The sequence below is a fragment of the Thalassophryne amazonica genome, chromosome 7, assembly GCF_902500255.1.
Source record: "Thalassophryne amazonica chromosome 7, fThaAma1.1, whole genome shotgun sequence".
Taxonomy (NCBI): Eukaryota; Metazoa; Chordata; class Actinopteri; order Batrachoidiformes; family Batrachoididae; genus Thalassophryne; species Thalassophryne amazonica.
Genome location: NC_047109.1, coordinates 93213958 through 93232917, shown reverse-complemented (window position 1 = coordinate 93232917; position 18960 = coordinate 93213958). Strand labels below are relative to the sequence as shown.

The 18960-nt window shown below is 42.8% G+C and overlaps 1 protein-coding gene across 2 annotated transcripts in view; it reads left to right on the top strand.

Annotated features, from left to right (window-relative positions):
- Positions 1-14489, top strand: part of proser3 (proline and serine rich 3) — a 37574-nt gene extending 23085 nt beyond the window's left edge. Inside the window, exons 5-13 of one of the 2 annotated variants that reach the window (XM_034175083.1) lie at positions 2128-2219; positions 5728-5813; positions 5894-6033; positions 6327-6571; positions 6729-7207; positions 7283-7469; positions 10413-10584; positions 10822-10903; positions 14075-14489. In XM_034175083.1, coding sequence (XP_034030974.1) covers positions 2128-2219; positions 5728-5813; positions 5894-6033; positions 6327-6571; positions 6729-7207; positions 7283-7469; positions 10413-10584; positions 10822-10903; positions 14075-14126 — 1535 coding nt within the window. In that variant the 3' untranslated portion in view covers positions 14127-14489. Of the gene's footprint in view, positions 1-2127; positions 2220-5727; positions 5814-5893; positions 6034-6326; positions 6572-6725; positions 7208-7282; positions 7470-10412; positions 10585-10821; positions 10904-14074 lie in introns of both variants that reach the window. The other variant, XM_034175082.1, reaches the window with a different exon arrangement.
- Positions 14490-18960: the final 4471 nt, after the last annotated feature.

The window sequence follows — 18960 nt, the reverse complement described above, 5'->3', positions numbered from 1 at the left end:
TGTAGCCCAAGCGCGTGCCTCACCACGAAGCAGATTTATCACATAAGCTACTTTGCTAGCATCAGTCGCGTACATGACGGGACGCTGTGCGAAGACGAGCGAACACTGTATAAGGAAATCCGCGCACGTCTCCACACAGCCTCCGTACGGCTCTGGGGGGCTTATGTATGCTTCTGGGGAAGGTGGGAGGGGTCGTTGAACGACCAGTGGAACGTCACTGTTACGCACAGGGTCGACGGGAGGGAGAGCCGCAGCGGCCTGCGCGGCGAGAGCCTCCACCCTGCGGTTCAGGAGGACGTTCTGCTCGGTCATCAAATCCAACCGAGTCGTGAAAGTGGTGAGGATCCGCTGCAACTCACCGATCACCCCTCCTGCGGACGCCTGTGCGCCCTGTTCTTCCATTGGCCGTTCAACAGCCGGTTGACGCCCCTCGGGATCCATGACGATGGCCGAGATATCCTGTTGTGAAAGTGTAAGAGCACGGACCCACAACAGGGGGCGCAAATGAACGGACAATGGATAAAGCCAAATACAACACTTTACTGTTGTGAAATTGCACAACAGGTTACAATATGAACTCCAATATACACAGTGTTATGTGGGCAGGCTCGAAGATAGGAGACGTCAGTCCAAGTCGAACCGGAACCACACGATTTCCACCGCCACCGAACCCCGGGAATACTGGAGCCGCCAAGTCCCGAACTCCCAGGTGGTCACTGCCTACGCGTGTCGGACCTGGTACTGCTGGCGAGGAGCAAACACAGTTAGAAGTGGGTGCGTGTGCACCCAGCAACACGTATGGTGGGAAATCACCTCCACCTCTCATCGAAAAAGGAGTAAATGCTGTCCAAGTCACACAAGCAACAGTTATTCCAAAATACAGTCAGCTGAGAATTTACCTCTTCGTAGAGCGATATCTCGGCATTGAGGTGGAGATGCCGTCTTGCTGATATACCACTGAAGATCAGATGATCGATGACAGCTGTCGTCGGTGATAAGTGACAGCTGTCTCCCCGGCTACTCCTGTGAGGCGGCAGCGCCCTCTGGTGCCTGGAGCCCGCACTCCAGGCAGGGCGCCCTCTGGTGGTGGTGGGCCAGCAGTACCTCCTCTTCAGCGGCCCACACAACACTGGTATGTCGTAACCTGAAGTTGGACCTATAATATCACCAATATTGCAACTGTTGGCCTTGGTAAAATCCTGGAGTTTATGTTATCCGGGCTTTGCTTTGTTAAGTACCTTGAGGCAGCTTTGTTGTGATTTAGTGAGAGAGATTAAAGTACAGTTCTTCTTTAAAAAACACTCTACAATCATAATGACCATATGTAGTATGACATAGTGTAGAACTTGATATTAAAGCAGAATTCTTCTTTAATAGTGTAGAGCTAGAGATTAAAGTAGCCAGTGCCAGCCCTAACCAATATGGCCCCCTGGGCAAGATTTGTCATGGCACCGCCCCCACACCCATCCACAGTAAATTCCACATTTATACATTGTTTTATATAACGGCTAAAATAGATCATGTCATTTGATATTTTATTAATTTAGAAACAACAGAAAAGGGACTTACATTTTGGTGTTTCACTGTAACGTGCAGTCCAGTGATGCTGTGTATTGACTTCGGACTTCCATATAAAAAAAAAAGACTTTGTGTAGTTCCTCAGTCCAGCCAAAAATCACATCAGCATTTCATGTGAACAGCTCATGCATCCAGACGACTTACAGCGGAGTGGATTTTGTGTGTGTGTGTGTGTGTTACAAGCAGCGGTAGTTAGCTCAATCAAATCATCATGTCGTTGTCCCCTGCGCGCACACAAACACGCAACCCAGTCGGTCGACTGTGTACGTCCTCAGTGCAGCAAACAAAAAAAATCACGTCAGGGTTAGGATTAGGGTTAACATGTCCCCTTGGGCCTACCCCTACGCCAACCCCTTTAAAACAAGGGGTAAGGCGAAGGGGTTTGCCTCTAGCCCTATGAACTGAGACACCCATGGAAATATAGACCTGGAATGGACGTACGCACCTCAGTCTATTAGTGTCGCTAATTAATTTTGAGTGAAGAAGATGACTTGACAGTAGGTTTTTACCATATCCCTTTTTTTATTTTTTATTTTTTTTCTTTAATAGATGTTGTGGTAACTATTAAAGATGACCATCTAAGTGCATCTGAACACTGTCAGCATGACAGCACCTCTTCCCCATGCAGAGGATCCCTTAGTGTAAGTGCATTTGTCTGTTTTCTTCAAATGACAGTAGACTTAAAATTTGACAACAAATATGTATTTTTTTTCCATTCAGAAACAATGAAAATTACATGCTAGACCATTGTTTATTCATTTTATATTTGCTTATATTACTTTCAATTACCAGGTCACCTATCAGTGGTTTGTGGCAGTTTTGTTAGAATGCCATAGATGCAAAATGCCTGCTGGGGACATGTTACTTAGCTGAAGTGTGCATATAAATATTTACATTTCAACACTTAAGCCAGATGCCTATCTAGAAACCTCTGTGAATACTGAAATACTTGGAAAGTCATTGCTTATAAGACAGTACTTCATACATTTATGGCTTGTTGAGTCTGTACATGTCATTGTACTATTTTCATAAAATTATTAAAACCTGTGTGCATTTGCACATACTGTGCAACCACAAAAGTGGTTGAAATATTTTGCATTCAGCATGTTAAAATTAAATTTTATTTTCATATATACACTTAATTGGAGTCCACCTGAGGTAAACTCAGTTGATTGGACATGATATGGAAAGGCACACACCTGTCTACATACGAGGTCTATTAGAAAAGAAACCAACAGTTTTGTAAAAGTAAAAAAAAAACAAAAAAAACTATATGGATTTGAATCACGTGCGATTACACCAGACATGCTTGAACCCTCGTGCGCATGCGTGAGTTTTTTCACGCGTGTCGTGTTAAGGTCTGGACGCAGGTTGAGGAGCGGTCCAGCGTCTGACTGAACCCAGCACTAAATAACCAGAAGCAGTTCCAAAAGAAACAAATTTATTTTCTTCCCACTGTGCTGTACACAATATACAAAATAAATGAGTCTGGTGGGGTGAAGAGGCGGCGCGCTCTCCCAGCGCCTCAAAGGATCGGAGCCCGAACGTTCTGGACTCAGGCGTTCCGCCGACACCCCCCAGGTGGTTTTTCCCAAGACTGTACTCTGTGAAGGAGGAACAGAGGTGAGGTTATTCAGTACTTATATCAGGAAACACTATTTAGAGGCACACTTATCAGCAACACGTTCAGGACTGATTTCAGGCTTAATTCAAAAGAACAGCTTGTGGAGGATTATCAATCCGCACGCCACAGCCGCGAGGAGCAAACGAGACAATTCTTTTCAATACTAAAATTTAGCTGCGCAACAACGCCACATTATATTCACAGATAAGCTTTTAAGGATAATCACCTCTGACGTGTGCTGACAGCGCTTGCCTCTCACCCTCGTCCTCCTTCACAGGCGCAATGTCAGCTTCTGGAGCGGCCCTCAGCGTCCTCAAATGGTCGTCACACGGTCGTATTCTCCGGCCCCTAAGCCCAGATCACTGCTGGCTTAAATGCAGTTCTTCATCTCTTCATTGGTACCAGCTGAGAGTCCTTAGAACTGCACGCGAATGTCACAGGTGTCGTAGATCGTCCCAATTAGAGAATCGCACGTGAGTGCAACAGGTGCAGCAGATCACCGTGACAGAGGTGAGAGACTCTTCTGCAGCACATTCTCCCCAGAGATCAGCCCCAAACCACCTGGGAAGGAAAACAAACACAAAAACCACAAAACAGTGTCCAGCCAAGCCCCCCAACACACAACATGTCGGTGACGTCATTCGCCTGTGGGCAGGCTTTGAGTGAGCACTGGTCCAGCCCTCTCAGCTGAAATCCTTTGTCTGAGACGCTGCTGGAGATGGCGCGCGTTGGTTTATCAAAATGTTTTCAGGACCTGTGAGGGATATCCGAGTGGACACTATTCGAGAAATTCTGCTGGTTTTCGGTGAAAAGTTTAACGGCTGATGAGAGGTTGTGGAGTTTCTTTCGCTTTAAGGACAGCTCATAAAGTGGATCGGCGCGGTCGGAGGTGGCGTCCGTCTGGCTGTTTCGAGCTGAAAACATCCTAATTTAAGGCTCTGTTCACCCAGGACATCGTCAGAGAACAGAGAAGTTTCAGAAGAAGTCGGCATGAGGACTTTATGCGGACATTCCACTGTTAAAGGAGATTTTGTAATGAAAGAACATGCGGGCAAATTCGCCGAGTCGGTTCCGTGACGACGACGCAAATCTGTCTGCGCCGCGACAGGAAAAACACCTCCGTGTTGAAAACCATTTGTAAAATTCAGGCGGCTTTTGATGGCTTTCAACAAGTGAGTATCTGAGAAATTGTTTAACAGCTGGGCATGTTCCAACTTGTCCGTTAAGGTTTCCAATGGAGGTGTTTTTCCTGTCGCGCCCCCCCGCGGTCGGGTCCGGCCCGACATGCGAATCTGCCCGCACGTTCTTTCATTACAAAGTCTCCTTTAACAGTGGAATGTCCGCATAAACTCCTCATGCCGACCAATTCTGAAACTTCTCTGTTCTCTGACGACGACCTGGGTGAACAGAGCCTGAAATGTGGAAGTTTTCAGCTTGAAACAGCGAGACGACGACGCCTCGGAGCGCAGGCACCGTGGGCTGTCCTTAAAGCGACACTTACACACCAAAATCTCTCATCAGCCGTTAAAGTTTTCACTGAAAACCAGCTGAATTTATGGAATGGTGTCCACTCAGTTGTGCCTTACAGTTTTTGAAAAAATTTTTATCAAACAAAGCAGCAGTCTCTGAGCCATTCCTAAACAATGAAAAAAACGACGAGAGGGTGGGCCACTCCTCACTCAAAGACTGCTCACAGGCGAATGACATAACCGACAGGCGTGAAAAAACTCTCGCATGCCCACGAGGGTTCAAGCATGTCTGATGTAATCACACGTGATTCAAATCCATATGGTTTTTGAAAAAAATAATAAGGTCGGATACTTTTCTAACAGACCTCGTATAAGGTCCCACAGTTGACAGTGCATGTCAGAGCATATACCAAGCATGAAGTCAAAGGAATTGTCTGTAGACCTCCGAGACGAATGTCTCGAGGCACAAATCTGGGGAAGGGTACAGAAACATTTCTGCTGCTTTGAAGGTGAGCACAGTGGCCTCCGTCATCTGTAAATGGAAGAAGTTCGGATCCACCAGGACTCTTCCTTTAGTGGGCCACCCGTCTAAACTGAGTGATAAGGAGAGAAGGGCCTTAGTCAGGGAGGTGACCAAGAACCTGATGGTCACTCTGTCGGCACTCCAGCATATGAAAGCTACTCCTTAGTAAAAGGCAGGTGGCAGCCCACCTGGAGTTTGCCAGAAGGCACCTGAAGGACTCTCAGACCATGATAAACAAAATTCTCTGGTCTGAGACAAAGATTAAACTCTTTGGCGTGAATGCCAGGCATCATGTTTGGAGGAAACCAGGCACCATCCCTACAGTGAAGCATGGTGGTGGCAGCATCTTGCTCTGGGGATGTTTTTCAAAGGCAGGAACTAGGAGACTAGTCAGGATAGAGGGAAAGATGTACAGAGTCATCCTGGATGAAAACCTGCTCCAGAGCGCTCTTGACCTCAGACTGGGTTTTTATACTGTATATAGAAAATATGATCCATATTTGTTCTTATTTAATTTTGCACTTTTTCCTCAGATTTTGTCAGACATGTCCAGTTGGGAATTTGATGACACTGAAATACAACACATTCAGGAGAAGGCCAGCAGACTTCTGCAAAGAAGGTCTGAAAAATAACCAGTTATTATAGTGAGAAATGATTTAATTCCTTCAGCTATATGTAAGCTGTTTTCTGTCTTCTTAGTGATTGGCCTGTCAGTGATGCATCTGTCCCTGTCAGCCCAGACATCCTGGGTTGCTGTGGTTGCTCTTCTTCACTAAGTGTAGATGAGCCCGTGAAAAGACCTTTCATTTCCAGTAATTTCCCAAAAAAGTCTACTGCAGGTAAGACAGTAGAATTTGTCAATATGGAGTCGTGGCTTTGCTAAGATGGTTGTGTTTTGCCAGAGTGCATTTTTGTTAAATGTTCCTTTTCTTTGTCTGACTTGGAATATAAAGTATTATATTTTGGGGACGATCAACTTAAAGGGACACAGCAAAGAAATACAGCATTTTGGGCCTGAGCAAAGACATGCATTTTGAAGTGTGCCTTTCTAGTTGTTAGAACTGTCTTCCAAAATAAATCTGTCATGCCTTTCATGCTGTGGCAGCGTTAATGGTGTAATGTATTTCTTAAGGTACTGTGAAGCCCAGCTCTGGGTCAATCCAAGCTGGATCCAACTCCAAATCCTCTGCCATTCCTTCCTTCGTGCCCCCAACATGTCCAGAAGAGGACATCCTGTTCCAGTGGCGTTTGAGGAGAAAGATGGAGCAGGCCGGGGAATGTCCTCAGTCACATCAACAGGCCAGTACTTATGGATCCACATTTAGTTTGCAGGGTCCCAGCCAACATCATCCTTCAGCCAGCGGACAGCGTTCCAAGGTTACAGTCACACACGCATGTGTTGGACAGTATGTCTCGTGACATACTGTGTAAAAAAAAAAAAAAAAATTCTCTGCAAACATACAAATGTGTTCAGTCAAAATTTACTTAATGACTTCTCATTTCTTTTCCTCTATATTGACTTAACCAACAGCAGGATTTCCAGCCTCCTGAATCCTCAAAGCCACAAATCAAAGAAACACTCAGACCATGCCCCCCAGCTTCAAGTCACCCTCCTTTTCCTGCCTTTGTTGTCTCAGACTTCTCTGTTTCTCAGCCTCAGACTGTCGTGCATGTGCCTCCTCATATGCATTTCCTCTGTGATGTCTTGCCATGTCCAATCCAGTCATCTCGTCTTGTTGAACAAGAAAGGATTTCACAGAGGTTAGATGAGTATCCAACTTATCCAACTACAACTGTCCCTAAGAAGACTCCAGTCACAGACACCTCCACTGATGAACACATTAGTAAGCTGACAACACCTCCAGCACCTGCTTCATCTGGAGGTGTAGAAGAACAGCAGCCTAGTCATCAAAAAAGAGCAGAGAAGGACAAGAACACGAAGGCACGGTCAAAGGAGACAGAAAAGAATGAGAAGAAGGTCACGTCCTTCAGAAAGCAAAAAAAGTCATCCAGGTGCAGTGTAGACCAACATGCACCTAGATCAGAACTGCATATTTGAACGCTGAATTAACTTTTATTTTTCTTTAGATGCACCGTGGAGCTTACTGGTGTGCAGAAGTTGTCAAACAAGAGTTCTTCACATCACACAGCTACCAAGAAGGCAAAACCGCAAACAGAGCAGCATCAAAAAGAGAAATGCAGTCGATTTTCAAGTGAGACCTGTTCTCGTGATCATGCACCACCTTCCTCTCCAGTTCACAGTGCATTAGGACAGGTCAGTACGTGAGCAGTCTGCAAAGATTTCCAGTCAGGTTCTTTCATTTTGTTCATAGGTTGAATTGTTTAAGCTCTAGACAGACAAATGGCCTATTTTGTTTTTATCCCCTTATTGTTATAATTATGTGATAATCCAGAACAGCAATGATGCCTTTTTTTTGTTTGGTGATTCAAATTTTTAATATTCATTTAAACCGTCCAGAATGCAGCTGCCAACCATCAGCCATGGAGCTCAGTCCACATTCAGATCTTATCTATTACATTTGTGCAACAAGTACTCTCCCGCCTTTAATTATTTGATTAAAATAATTAATGGCCCTGCAACAGAATGATGTCCTGTCCAGGGTGTATCCTGCCACTTACCCTATGACTGCTGGGATAGGCTCTAGTCCCCCATGACCCTCAGTTGGATGAGCCTACAAAATGAATGACTTTAATAATTATTTGACTAAAATATCTGTTGCATTCTTCCAGCAATTAAGACCTTTTTCCTCTAGTAATAACCAGTAGTTCCATGTAAAGTGGTGATATTTGATAATTACTGCCGTTTTTTGTTTTTTTTTTTTGCAGATGTGGGCCCTATTCGGTCTAAATCATTTCCCATGAGGTGCAGCTGGCCCTCATTTATTAGTGCTGATTAAGACCCTCTCAGAGAGCTTTACAATCATGTCTCTCCCATTCACACAGTCAGAGTACTGCTATGAAAGTTGCTCAGCTCCACAGCAGGAGCAATTTTGGGATTAGGGACTTTGCTCAAGGGCACCTATATGATGGTAATGAAAGTGAGTGAGACAAGCCACGTCTTCACCTGTTGTTTGGGCAGGGTATCTCAAGGGCTCTTCACTAATTTTTAGGCCACTAATTTCTCTTAATACCATTAATTGGTGGCTTTGAGTCTTCAAACTTTACAATAAAATTGATCATCTTAGCTCCGCACAACTACAATACAACAGAACACCTGTGCTGAACATTTTTAAGGATTATACATAAAGGTTGACAATTTAAAATGCACAACCATAATACCATAATTTTAACTACTTTTTCATTTTGGTGTACAATGAATGAAACCAGTGGCTTGTCAGTGATATTGAAATGGCTGAAAGTAAACTGATGATGATGATACAGACTTTACATAATTGATAAAAGGAAGCCAAAATTAACAACAACGAAATTAACTTTTGGCCTAAAGGTTCAACAGAACCTCTGGATGGCAAACATGTGACTGGAGTGGGAAGGAGCACTGTGTTCCTCATGCGCACGTGCACACCAGTGCATGTGAGACACACACATGAGGCTGCAATTATCACTCAGCTGTGTGTCTGTCTGTGTGTGTATGCATAACGCTGCATGAGCGCATGTGTGAAAGTTTGGTGGCATTGGGCCATGCTGTCCCACGCGTCAGACGAAGCCTTTCCAGGGAACTTTAATTTCTTTTTCTTTTTTGCTCACTTCAGGAGCACAACACAACTCTGGACACCGCGATGGTTGAATTATCACATGGGATTTATTGTTTTATTTTGGGTGAGAGGATTTTAACCACAGGCTGAGGTCCCGGCTCTACGTCCACGTCCGGGCTGTGAAACACTCCTGGACCACTTTTGGAGGTGAAATTCATGTTTATTAATGCACAGCCTGGCACAACATTTCCATGTCATATCTCCTACAGAGTTAGAAGGTGATCATGTATTACATGGGTGAGATCCGTTCAGCTCCGAGCATGACGCGTTACTGCGCACCACAGAGAGGTGCAGCTGCCTGTGTTATATACAGTTATGATGGACACAGTATTCACATTATTTACGTCAGCCATGGGATGGAATGGACAAATATCTGTACTGTAAGGTGTATTGTGGATATAATAGCCTGTTCAGAATTGAGGTGGTGTGCGCACAATGCTTTTGGTTTGATAGCCGCTGTTCACATTCACTGTACATGATAATAATTCATAATTATTATCATGATGAAGTGTGTCACATTTCAACAGTTCCTTTGCACTCTTGGGGGGGGGGACATTATTATACATGACACGTGCAGGTCATACCGGCAGGCTTTGCCATGCCAGATCCATCACGAGGTTACCTCATACGTGCTCAAATCGTTTTGGATCCCATTTTGCCACCATAGGAATATGTTAATTGCAGTCAGATGGTCCTCAGATTGCACATGGGCTGCCGTCGAGATGGGGCACCTATCTGACGGTGCCTGGAGGATTTTCAACATGCGCATCACACTCAGGCCGCTGGCCGAATTTGACCAACTGTGTGGACTCTTGCAGATGGCTGTCAGAACGTTTTGGAACTGAAACCCGACACTTTTCGGATGTGTGCCGATACGTCATTCAGGCGCCATTCTGCATGATTCTGGCTATGTGTGACGGGGTATAAAGGAAAACAGAAGTAGCCAACAACATAACTTAGATGTCCCCCTGACATCTGATATCCAGTAGGTTTCACCAATATTTGACTGATACCGATCTAAAATACCATATCACCACACCCCTTATGAAAATATGACATGGTGAATAAAACCTCAAATAAATCTATGTTGTCTCTATCTAGCTAGGCATAATAATGAACTTAACATGTATTGTTTGAGAACATCGAGTTTAAGCAATTTTAGCTGACGTGATCTGTATGTAGACTTGTGTCCACGACACCATTATGTTTGTCCCTTCGGCTGCTCCCTTGTTACTACTCAGGGTTGCCACAGTAGATCCACCTTGGATCTACATGTTGATTTGACACGGGTTTTACGCCGGATGCCCTTTCTGATGCAACTCCACATTACATGGAGAAATGTGGCAGGGGCTGCGTTTGAACCGCGAACCTTCCACACTGAAACCAAGTGCAATAACTACTTGGCCACCACCCCTGCCTTAATGCATCTATGACAGTATATTGAGGAGAATTAAATGTTACATTTTTATCATTGTTTTTTGCAGGTAGTGTCAGAAGTGTTGTTTGCTACCGTGGATACAGCGCCTACACACAATACCCCAGTCACGTCATTGGCTCCTGTGTGTGCTGCTTCTGCACCTTCACAACCCTCAGCTTCTCTAAACGATACCCAGAACTCACTAGAAGTCATTTCACAGCTATTGCAAGAGGCTGAAGGTGAAAATTTTTACCTTGTAGATATTTGTGAAGAATATATTATTTACTTTGCATGCTGTTGCAGCATTTGCATGTGAAATGTGTTGTTTGTTTCACTGCTTGGTTTTTTCCATCAGTAATTGAGTCATAAATGGTTATTTCCTGGTGGAGTTCAATGGAAACATGTGATACCTGAGAAAACAGAAAAACATGTTACCCCGTCTGCTTATTTCACCCTTGGTAACTTTGTCTGTTTAGATTCAGATGAAAAGGAGTTTGAATCCGATCCTTTGCTACAAGTTCTACGAAAACAGAGAAAATGGGTAAAGGAGCAGATCAGGTACATTTGTTGCGGCTATAAATGGAAATGTTCAATTAGCTAAAAATGTTGGCGGAACATATGTGTCATCATTAAGCAAGATTTATGTACAACGCTGCTAGAGTGGTGCCAAAATGAGGAAAGGGTTTTATTTAAAGAAATACAGGCAAATGTGAGGAAAAAGTAAATGGTCGTACTTTGTCAATTTGAGTGTGCTAAATCCAAATCTGCCATTTGCCAAACTGTATCTGTCCTCTGACCTTGAGAGGTCATTGAACTTTATACGTGTTGACCTGACTAAAAATCCCACTTTAAATACGAATTATCAACCTGAGCTCATTCAAAACACAAAATGCCTACATAATTGTCCAATTTTCTAGATTTGAATATTTTGAATTCTAATCACCAACATCCCAGGATGTGCTTGACCTCTGCTGACCTTGCAAGGTCATTGACCTTTGTAATTGCTCTGTTGAACTTTAATTTGAGTTCCTAATCATTGTGTCTCAAGTTTAGATAATATCTTGTTTTAAATATCATATCTATAAAAAATACCTTACCTGACCTTTTGTAACCTTGAATGATTATGACATTAGTCATGCAAGTATGACTGCTAATCCAGGCTTGACCATGTTTTCAATGTGTTTTCAATCTGAATCCTTGTGCAATGGACTTTTCTAGAACTTTATTTTATTTATATACTTAGGTATTTCACAAACTAATCATTGAAATGTCATTCTGCACATGATCTTAAGAGGTCAATGACCTTTCATGACTGCACTGCTTTGGAACATCAAACTGATAAACAGAACATTAAAACTTTTTTGCCCTGTCCTAAATTGTAATATTTGTTTATCTGTCAATGCAGGGACTTTGTAGTTAGATGCAAAACAATCACAGACATTTACCTCCCTGTGCACCATAAGGTCAAGAGTGATCTTCCCATTTGTGGCACAATTTCACCTCTGGAAAATCCCCATGGACTCTGCTGCTATTGTAGGCACACCACAAGGAATCAACTGCTCTTAACATTTTCCAAATGTACATGGTAATGTGTTTTAACTGCTTTCACTGAGTAGCTAAGAAATAGCCTAGTTCAGAAGGGCTTTTGATTATCACTTTATAGCTAAAGTTTTTCACAATAGTAGAAATGAGAAATGGCCCAGTCAGTATGGGTCTGTGATTTTCATTCTGCTGTAGTACTGTGGATATTTCCCTCCAATCCTCTTCGTATGTAAATAAGTATACTAGTATTAAGGCTTTATTAGTTTGTGCAGTAAGTAGCTGGTGTATGTGTGTGTGTATATATATATATATATATATATATATATATACATATATATATATATATATATATATATATATATATATATATATACATATATACATATATATATATATATATATATATATATATATATATATATATATATATATATATATATATATATATATATATATATATATATATATATATATATATATATATATATATATATATATATATATATATATATATATATATATACATACATATATATATATATATATATACATACGTATATATATATATATATACATACGTATATATATATATATATATACATACGTATATATATATATATATATATATATATATACGTATATATATATATATATATATATATATATATATATATATACACGTGTGTATATATATATACACGTGTGTGTATATATATATATATATATATATATATATATATACACGTGTGTATATATAGTAGAAATGAGAAATGGCCTTGTCAAAATGGGTCTGTGATTGTCATTCTGCTGTAGTTGTGTGGGTATTCTGTCCAGTACTGTACATATATAAATACGTATATTGGTAGATAGGTTTTGTTTATATTTACTTTATACAGTGAATAGCTGGTGGTTATAATATATAGCATTGTATATCTCATATTCAAATTGTTGTTGCATCACTCACTCACTTCAACAAGATGTCCTGCAAGAAGGTTTGGATGAAACCGGGGAACAACAAAGAAACTCAAGTATATCCCCATTCACATGCTAGCAGCAAGTCTTGGAAATGATGTACTCAGTGTACTTCCAACATTTCATGCTATCACAGGTTGTGACACCACATCATTTCTAGCTGGTCAAAGCAAGAAATCCAGCTTTAGACATTCAAGAAGTGTTACAACCTACTGTCAAACCTTGGCAAAGGGAATCTCAGTGACCACACCTGTGCAGGTGCAGAGGCATTCATCTGCAAAGTCTTTAAGACTGACTGCATTTCGTCAGACAACGCACAGGTAACTTTCTTTGCTCAGACTCATTTACTGGAAACCTTACCACCAACTCATAATGCCCTGTGTTTTGACATACAGAGAGCACATTACCAAGCATCTGTGTGGAACCAAGCAGACCAACAGCAACCTGTGCAGCCTCCGCCACAGCATGGGATGGGGAATTGAGAGTGGTGCACTGGTACCAGTACTGACCTCAATCCCTTCTATACCACAAAGGCTTGTCAGTTTGGTTACATGTCGATGTACAACTCACTGCATATTTGGTAATTGTACATGCAAGAAAAACAAGCTTCAGTGCACCGCTGCATGTAGTTGCCGTGCATCTGTAAGTAGAAACAAGGCATAGTAAATGTAACGTAGTCAGCTGGTACATGAGCTTCATTTGGATGACCTCTCAAGGTCACCACGGGTCAAATAGGGTTCCAAAATGATGAAGTGATATTTAGACTATGTTTAAAATACAAGATACTAAAATTGTGTGATATTTAAACAACATTTTGATAATAAAAATATTTGACTGTCACAACCACATATTAAAGTTTTAACACAGCAATCTGAAAGGTCTGACCTCTCAAGTACATCCTGGAAAGTTGGTAAATAGAATTTGAAATATTAAAATCTAGAAAATTGGAAAATTTTGTAGGATTTTGAATGAGCTCAGATTGATCATTCATGCTTAAAGTGGGAATTTTAGTCCGGTCAACAGGTACAAAGTTCAGTGACCTCTCAAGGTCACCAGAAGACATACAGTTTGGAAATGGCAGATTTTCAAAAAAGTAAGACCATTTGTCAACTTTTTCTGACATTTGCCTGTAGATGTCAACATTTCCAATTTTGGCACCAGTGTATGCGGGAGGTGATTTCTGTAAATCTTAACATTTGTTTGTTTGTTTTTCAGTGAAGTGAACTCACTGTTGGAGGAATTCCTGTTTGAGGAACAAGCTGCTTGAGCTCTGGCAGAAATTTAACACAGAAGCTTTTGTATTTTTTAGATAAATAAAGTTTACTTGTACTTTATTTCCCAGAAGAAACATTTTTTTGTGCATTAAACACAATCACATTAAAGTGCACCTTATGTATGAAGTGGGCACAAAATGAAACCCTTTTTAATTGTGAGCACAATATTTACAAAGAGTAGTTTGATGTGGAAACATTATGCAAGATTGAGTAATTGCAGGACAGTATATACAAATCTCAGAAGGAATACAAGAGCATAACAGATGTGTTTTGGCAGACGTTAGGTGTTGCTGTGGCTGGAAGAATTTTGTTTGAGCCTGTTTATTTATTTATTTCACATGGTGAAGTTAACTGGTATGGAAGCCCGTTTGCGCCACTTGAAAAAAAGTTTTTTTGATTAATTGCGAGATAGTGTCTCGCAATTCTGACTTATCTCGCAATTCTGACTTATTATCTCACAATCCTGAGTTACTATTTTGCAATTCTGAGATACTTTATGTTACGAAATGCATTGCCCCCTACATGGTCATTCCATTAGATTATTGAAAGCTATTTTCGGTGTGGTTTCACAAACAGTGAGATTCGGACGCTATTACATGAGGAGGATGACATTGAAATAAGCCTCCGAACTTTACAAAGAACTTTGGCAAGGAACCATCTCTGGCGCAGGTGAAATAAAACGGATGTTGTCGAGATGGCGGAGTTAACCCATCAGCAGCTACACATGTCGGGTCAACAACACGGCTGGGTGATTCTTAGACTACGGGCACTTATGTCCTTTGATCATATTGTATGAAAAACAGAAAAAGGGGAAATTTCACACTTTTATCAATCAATTTTTTTTTTATATAGCGCCAAATCACAACAAACAGTTGCCCCAAGGCGCTTTATATTGTAAGGCAAGGCCATACAATAATTATGTAAAACCCCAACGGTCAAAACGACCCCCTGTGAGCAAGCACGTGGCTACAGTGGGAAGGAAAAACTCCCTTTTAACAGGAAGAAACCTCCAGCAGAACCAGGCTCAGGGAGGGGCAGTCTTCTGCTGGGACTGGTTGGGGCTGAGGGAGAGAACCAGGAAAAAGACATGCTGTGGAGGGGAGCAGAGATCGATCACTAATGATTAAATGCAGAGTGGTGCATACAGAGCAAAAAGAGAAAGAAACAGTGCATCATGGGAAACCCCCAGCAGTCTACGTCTATAGCAGCATAACTAAGGGATGGTTCAGGGTCACCTGATCCAGCCCTAACTATAAGCTTTAGCAAAAAGGAAAGTTTTATAGTTATCTTTACAATGAAAGTATGTTAAGAAATTTGTTCTAGTAGTCTATGATGACTTTGTCACCTTTTTTCAGCATCATTATATGCAAATATTGCCGTTTTGTGCTTGTCCCACACCCAGACTTTTGGTCTTCAATGATAAAAATGAATGGTAAAGAAACGTTTTTTTCTAATGTTTTAAAATATCTCTGAATAAAATATCAGTAAAATAATCAAAACAATTGGGGTATTCAATGTCATACAACTGTTGTGATTTTTTTTTAAAATAAAATGTAGTTGTCCCATACTATTGCTGTAATTTCCACCAAACACTGTAATGTCCCTAAACAGTTTGTATGAAAGATTGTTTGGGTAGTTTCTATGGAGATAAACAGTGACATCAGAGCACATGTATATAGCGCCAAATCACAACAAACGGTTGCCCCAAGGCGCTTTATATTGTAAGGCAATGGTGTGGTGGAAATTACATTTACAAGGCCAATAGTGCCCGTAGTTAAAGAATCACCCGGCTACAGATGGATGCACCAGAAGTGCTGGATGGCTGGCATAACCACGGACAGAGAAACTGTCCGTCTGTTGTTAAGACTCATGGACGGTGGTGGCGTAGATTTACGAGCAAGGCATCGCTTGAGATGTGTTGTGCCAGATTCAGCACCCCTGCCGTGAAAAGCACCCCCTTCGCGGGAACGCGCATTTGAACCTCGTCGCCTTTAAACTCACATTTAACAGTGCAGATATACAGTTTGCACAACAAAAATTTACACAAATCAATATGATCCTTATTCTATCTCACGTTGTCTCCAGATATGTGGGAGTGAACAGAATACGTATGATCATATTTACGAGCACTAATTGGCTGGTTTTGTTCAGTAGGAACGAAGCGTCTGATATTATCATGTTTGTTTTATGACGTTTCATCACACGGTGTTTGTTTTAGTGTTTATTTGTTTAAATGATTTTAATTTTATTCATTGACATTATAAATGAATATGCAGCTTGAATCACTGTGGAACGTTTGAGGACCCCGTTGAAATTAGCGTCCATTCCTATTGTCTGTATATGTATTATGTCTGTATATAATATATTAATTTATTCAGAGTATCCTGATCATCATCATAATTATTATTATAAAAATGTACACAAAACAATGGTTATCATTCCATATAATAGTAACTCAGAATTGCGAGATAAGTCAGAATTGTGAGATACTATCTCACAATTAATCAAAAAACGTTTTTTCAAGTGGTGCGAACGGGCTTCCATACACAGCTTGCTTTACTTTGTAAAAAAAAATAAAATAAAATCCGCAGGCCAGTAGGCCATCAGGCCAGCGGGCAAATGCCCGGTGTGCAATACTATCAGTCCAGCGGTGCCAGAGGGAGTTTTTCCTTAACGGTTCCACCTGTGTGCTTGCTCGGGGGTGAGAGATTGGGAAGGTTGGGCCTTACTCGCGTGTGTAGCACCTTGAGCCAGCAATGTTGTGATTTGGTGCTGTTTAAATAAAATAAACTGAACTGAAATGGAATTTACTGATCACATAATGTGCACACAAATAACTGATTCAGTGAATAAATAACTGATAACTGAAACAAAAACAAGTAACTGATTGAATCAGTCATTTGTTTATTTTTTAAATATGTAAATGTGTCTGTTGACATTTATCAGGAGCACAATTTGCAACAAGCAGTATATATGACCAAAAAAAAAAAACCTACCCCTTTATGACATCACTTCCTGTTTTGTATTCAAGTTTTAGAATTTTGGACCTTTTTTTATGTTTTGGCCTGGTATTGATCTTGGAATAAGAATAAAAGTACAGATCTTATGATGGTATGGTGAACCCACCGGACCCTCCTGTGGGTTCACCACCTGCAGAGGGGGCCATGGGGGTCGGGTGCAGAGTGGATTGGGTGGCGGTCGAGGGCGGGTGGCCCGGTGGCCCGGTCCATGCTCAGGGACATGGAATGTCACCTTGCTAGGGGGGAAGGAGCCTGAGCTTGTGCGGGAGGTTGAGCGATACCGACTAGAGATAGTCGGACTCACCTCCACGCACAGCTGGGGCTCTGGTACCCAACTCCTGGAGAGGGCTGGACGCTTCATTTTTCTGGTGTCGCCCACGGGGAGAGGCGGAGAGCTGGGGTCGCATTGCTTATTGCTCCCCAGCTCAGTCGCCAAGTGCTGGAGTTCACTCTGGTGAACGAGAGGGTCGCGTCCCTACGCATTCGGGTCGGGGACAGGTCTCTCACCGTTGTCTCAACCTATGGGCCGAGCAGCAGTGTAGAGTATCCGACTTTCCTGGAGTCCCTGGGAGGGGTACTAGATAGCGCTCCAACTGGGGACTCCATTGTTCTCCTTGTGGATTTCAGCGTCCACGTGGGCGGCGACAGTGAGACCTGGAGGGGGGTGATCAGGAAGCATGGCCTCCCCGATCTGAACCCGAGTGGTGTTCAGTTGTTGGACTTCTGTGCTAGTCACAGTTTGTCAATCACAAACACCATGTTCGAGCACAAGGGTGTCCATAAGTGCACGTGGCACCAGGACGCCCTGAGCCGAGGGGTCGATGATCGACTTTGTAGTCGTATCATCTGACCTTTGACCACGTGTCTCGGACACTTGAGTGAAGAGAGGGGCAGAGCTGTTGACTGATCACCACCTTGTGGTGAATTGGATCCGCTGGGAGGGTAGGAAGCCGGTCAGACCTGGCAGGCCCAAACGTATCAGGAGGGTCTGCTGGGAACGACTGGCGGAACCCTCTGTCAGCGAGGTCTTCAACTCCCACCTCCAGGAGAGCTTCTCCCAGATCCCGGGGGAGGTTGGAGACATGGAGTCCGAGTGGACCATGTTCTCCACCTCCATTGTCAATGTGGCTGCTCGTAGCTGTGGTCGCAAGGTCTCTGGTGCCTGTCGTGGCAGCAATCCCTGAACCCGGTGGTGGACACCGGAAGTAAGGGATGCCATCAAGCTGAAGAAGGAGTCCTACTTATCTTTGTTGGTAGGTGGGACCACAGAGGCAGCTGACAGGTACCAGCAGGCCAAGTGTGCCGCAGCCCGTGTGGTCGCAGAGGCAAAAACTCGGGTCTTGGAGGAGTTCGGGGAGGCTATGGAGGACTATTGGTCGGCCTCGAAGAGATTCTGGCAAACCGTCTGACGCCTCAGGAGGCGGAAGCAGCTCTACACCAGCACTGTTTACGGTGCAGGTGGGGAGCTGTTGACCCTGACTGGGGATGTTGTCGGGCAGTGGAAGGAGTACTTCGAGGATCTCCTCAATCCCATCGTCACGTCTGAGACTGGGGACTCAGAGGCGGACTCATCCATTACCCAGGCCGAAGTCACCGAGGTGGTTAGAAAGCTCCTCGGTGGCAAGGCTCGTGGGGTGGATGAAATCCGTCCTGAGTACCTTAAGTCTCTGGATGTTGTGGGGCTGTCTTGGCTGGCACGCTTCTGCAGCATCGCGTGGCAATCGGGGACAGTGCCTCTGGATTGGCAGACCGGGGTGGTGGTCCCTCTGTTTAAGAAGGGGGACCGGAGGGTGTGTTCCACCTATAG